The sequence below is a fragment of the Octopus bimaculoides genome, chromosome 1 (assembly GCF_001194135.2).
Source record: "Octopus bimaculoides isolate UCB-OBI-ISO-001 chromosome 1, ASM119413v2, whole genome shotgun sequence".
Classification (NCBI taxonomy): Eukaryota; Metazoa; Mollusca; class Cephalopoda; order Octopoda; family Octopodidae; genus Octopus; species Octopus bimaculoides.
The window spans coordinates 183,787,383-183,791,564 of NC_068981.1; the positions used below are offsets into that span (position 1 = coordinate 183,787,383).

At 37.7% G+C, this 4,182-nt stretch overlaps 1 protein-coding gene across 1 annotated transcript in view; it reads right to left on the reverse strand.

The window, feature by feature from the left end:
• LOC106881160 (beta-1,3-glucosyltransferase) overlaps positions 1-4,182 on the reverse strand; it is a 33,268-nt gene that overhangs the window by 5,561 nt on the left and 23,525 nt on the right. Inside the window, exons 9-10 of the mRNA XM_052973152.1 lie at positions 2,094-2,163; positions 343-456 (exon numbers count right to left, since the gene is read on the reverse strand). Coding sequence (XP_052829112.1) covers positions 343-456; positions 2,094-2,163 — 184 coding nt within the window. The remainder of the gene's footprint in view (positions 1-342; positions 457-2,093; positions 2,164-4,182) is intronic.

The window sequence follows — 4,182 nt, forward strand, 5'->3', positions numbered from 1 at the left end:
ATATAAAACATTGGCAGAGCCATACAATGATATAGAATAAAATACTAGCATTTGCTACCAATTCTTGCTCCCAAGAAGGTCAACCTCCTGAAATTCCTTTCCTGCCCTGGGTTTTTTGTTTTTTTTTTACCTGTAGACATTGACACAGATTGCAGATGCTCAAACTGGCCATAATTCATACTGATCTTAACATTCTGGGAAGACCTGCAAAGGTCATGGACACAATCCCCTCCTACACACTAAGTGATAAAAATGTGACAGGCTCCAACAACAGAGCACAAAATCAGTAAAAACAGAAAAGAAAAAATGTATAGAAGGCATCAAATATTTAATATTTATTACCTCTTTCTGTATTTCGAACACCAAGACTAATCGTTGGGATGGATAAATCTTCAACATCACTGTACAACTCAACATGTTTTGCTTCTCTTAACCATGTAGACTTGACAATTGGTACTAAAATGAAAAGAAAACAAAGAAAAGTAAGGAAAGAGAAGTTCCACACATGCAGTAAATACATGAAATTACCCTACCTTTCATATACGGAGTGGTTGGCATTAGGAAGGGCATCTAGCTGTAGAAACATTACCAGATAAGATTGGAGCCAAGTACAGCCTTCTGGCTTGCCAGTCCTCAGTCAAACCGTCCAACCCATGCCAGCATGGAAAGCAGACGTTAAACGATGATGATGATGATGATGTGTGTATATGTCTGAATGGTGAAGGCAGGTAGCTTAGTAGTTAGAGGTATTTGGCTCATGATGATAAGGTGAAGAGTTTGATTCCTGATGGTGTGTTGTGTCCTTGAACAAGACACTTTTTTTCACATTTCTCCAGTCCACTCAGCTGGCAAAAATAAATCATACCTGTATTTCAAAGGGCCAGCCTTGTCACATTCCGTGTCATGCTAAATCTACCAAAAATCTACATTAAGGGTGTGCGTGTCTGTGGAGTGTTCAGCCACTTTCACATTAACTTCACAAACAAGCTGTTCTGTTCATCAACTGGAACACTCTTGTGGTGGATATCCCTAGGTGAGAAGTGGGCTGGTCCACTACTCATAAATGGTGGATTGACACAGTCAGTAAGGTACGCTGTTCAGGTCAGGACTGCAGAGACAACGGAATACATTGTCAAAATGCAGAACATAACAAATACTAGTCATCATAACTAATAGAGTGCCAGTTACTTGTTGTTTAGCCTAAGTCAGCTCCAATTAAGCAGAACTTGGATCAAAGTTATTTCAGCAGGGAGCCTATTGTTGTTGTACTTTTTCATCTTTAAGCATCATTTATGTGCAATATATTTGTCTAATGTGTCCTTCCATTTTGTTTCTTTCAACTGGAACACTGATTACTGTAACCAACAGAGTGCCTGAATAAAAATGTCTGTGGGGACAAGAAAACCAACACCTGGATTTAACAGCAGCATACAAACCATCAAGGAGAAGAAATTGGTAACCAACATTGGATTAAATTACCTACTTATTTTGATGATCTGGTATTATAAAGGTAACCATGCAAGTGTCAATGCAATGATTATCAAATGACATACTAGCACATGCTAATGAAACAGATAAAGGTTTTGTAATTTATGATGTAATAATAATAATAATAATAATAATAATTTTTGTCTCAAGTTTTATTCTACTCTTGTGTGTGTGTGTGTGTGTGTGTGTGTGTGTGTGTGTGTGTGTGTGTGTGTGTGTGTGCACACATTCATGTATGCATGCATATACACTAAAACCTCAGGTGAATGTACATACACTCTAAATGTATGTGAGCAATTTTGGTAGATGGAAACTGTAGGAAGCTCATTGCGCATATATATAAATCAAACCATGCCAATGAAGACAGAGAACCTGGCAGAGCCCTCTGGCATATCTGTTCTTGTCAAACTATCCAACCCATGCCAGCATGGAAAAGATGTTAAATGACAATGATGAAATCAAACACCCACCTCAGTCAGTTCGAAACCCCACAGTTTAGTCCCCATTCCCTTAATTTCTACCTCAAACTATGGCAGAAATCACTCAGGCCCCTGAAGAACCAAATTACAGATTACTGAATGTATTATTTCAATGTAAATACTTACTTCGTTCCTTGTGAAATTTCTGACATGTCTTCACAGCCACAAACAAGTCATTACTTGAGATGGGGGCACCCTGGGATTAAAATAACAGACAAACATTATCATTATGTCCACAACATAATACAGTGCAAACATCAAACTAACATATATACTTTAGAGCAGTGTTTCCCAACCTTTTTACCCTTGTGTTGTCGGAGACCCCCTTTGGTTATGACTGACCATGGCATTGCACCTAGAAAGTTACCCTCCGAGGCACAAGTCTGAGCAAGGTTGTTTATGGAAGACCAGCAGTCACCCATGCATTCCAGCCTCCCCTCTTCACGCCACCGATGTTATCCAAGGGAACGGCAAAAGCTGATACAGCTCGGCATCAGTGACGTCGCAACTCATTTCTACAGCTGAGTGAACTGGAGCAACGTGAAATAAAGTGTCTTGCTCAAGAACACAACATGCAGCCCGGTCCAAGATTCAAACTCACCACCTCACGGTCATAAGCTTGACACTCTAACCACTGAGCCATGCGTCTTCACACCCTTGAGTAACCCTTAGAATAAATTACATGCCTCAAGGAACCCCTGCACGAAAAAAATTATATACCATATCTTTCTCATATTTTTTTCATCGATGTTCACATGGTATATATATATATATATATATATATATATATATATATATATATATATATATATACCCAATGGTTGTTATATTTTTCTGATAATATAAAAGGTGAGATAAGATGATGTCTATATTACAATAACCAATATGTTGTGCATGTATGGTAATATTACGAACATGAAACTAGCATTAGCTTATATCTCACTCTTTCTCACAGAACCCCTAGGAACCTTTTGCAGAACCTTAGGGTTTCAGGGAACCCCGGTTGAAATTTCTGCTTTAGATATAACCCACCACCAGCAACACCACCATCATCATCAATAGCAGCAAGTTTTAATGATTTACAATTGTTTTTTTTAAATGTCTTCTAAAAATCAATCTTCAAGCAAAGGTGCAAGGCTTAGTGGTTGGAGGTATTCAGCTCATGATTAAGGTTGGGTGTTCAATTCCCAGCAGTGCAGTGTATCCTTGAATCCATTCAGCGGGTAAAAATGAGCTGTGCCTGTATTTTGATGGGCCAGCCTTGACAAAATCTGTATCATGTTGAATCTTCCCAAGAAATATGTCATGGGTATGCATGTCTGCAGAGTGCTCAATCACTTGCACATTAATTTCATGAGCAGGTTGTTACGTTGATCCAGAATGCCAGTCAATCTTCTTTTTTTTTAAAAGGACATGAGTAAACACTTGGCTAATGACCCTGTTGTATCTTGGTCAAGACACACAACTTCAGCAGCCCATCTTTGCAGTTAAGCAAGTAATGAATGGAGGGGGAACAAAATAGTGGTTCAACAAAGAATTGAGCTAAAAGTAATAGCTGAAACTTCAAATGACACTATGCTATAAATCCTCAGATGACACTGGCAGCGTCAGTAGAGTGTCAGACAGAATGAATGCTTTATGGTATTTATTTTGACTCCTGGCACCCTGGGTTCAAATCACAAAAGTAACCAATAAGTATGATTTTATAATAATTATAATTTTATTTTTCCAAATTTCATGATAAACGAATGCTAATGACATAGATATTAATTTTCAAATTGAAAATATCAATAAATTAAAATTAAATTAAGCAAGTTTTGTATTTGAATCTTACTTATTTACTGGTTTCAGTCATTGGACTGCAACCATGCTGGGGCACTGCCTTGAAGGGTTTTGTTGAGCAAATCGGCCACAGCACTTTGTTTTTTAAATCTGGTACTTATTCTATCAGTCTCTTTTATCAAACTACTAAGTTATGGTTAAGTAAACAAACACCAGTTGTCAAGCAGGCAGAGAGAGACAAACACACACATATGGACACACTACATACATACATTACATACAAATAAATACACATACATACACACAAGCACATTACATTCTTGTATACTCATATACATACATATCCGTGTGTACACACATTTACATGTATGCTCACACATACATATACATACATACATGTACACACATACACACGTACACACAAACATACATG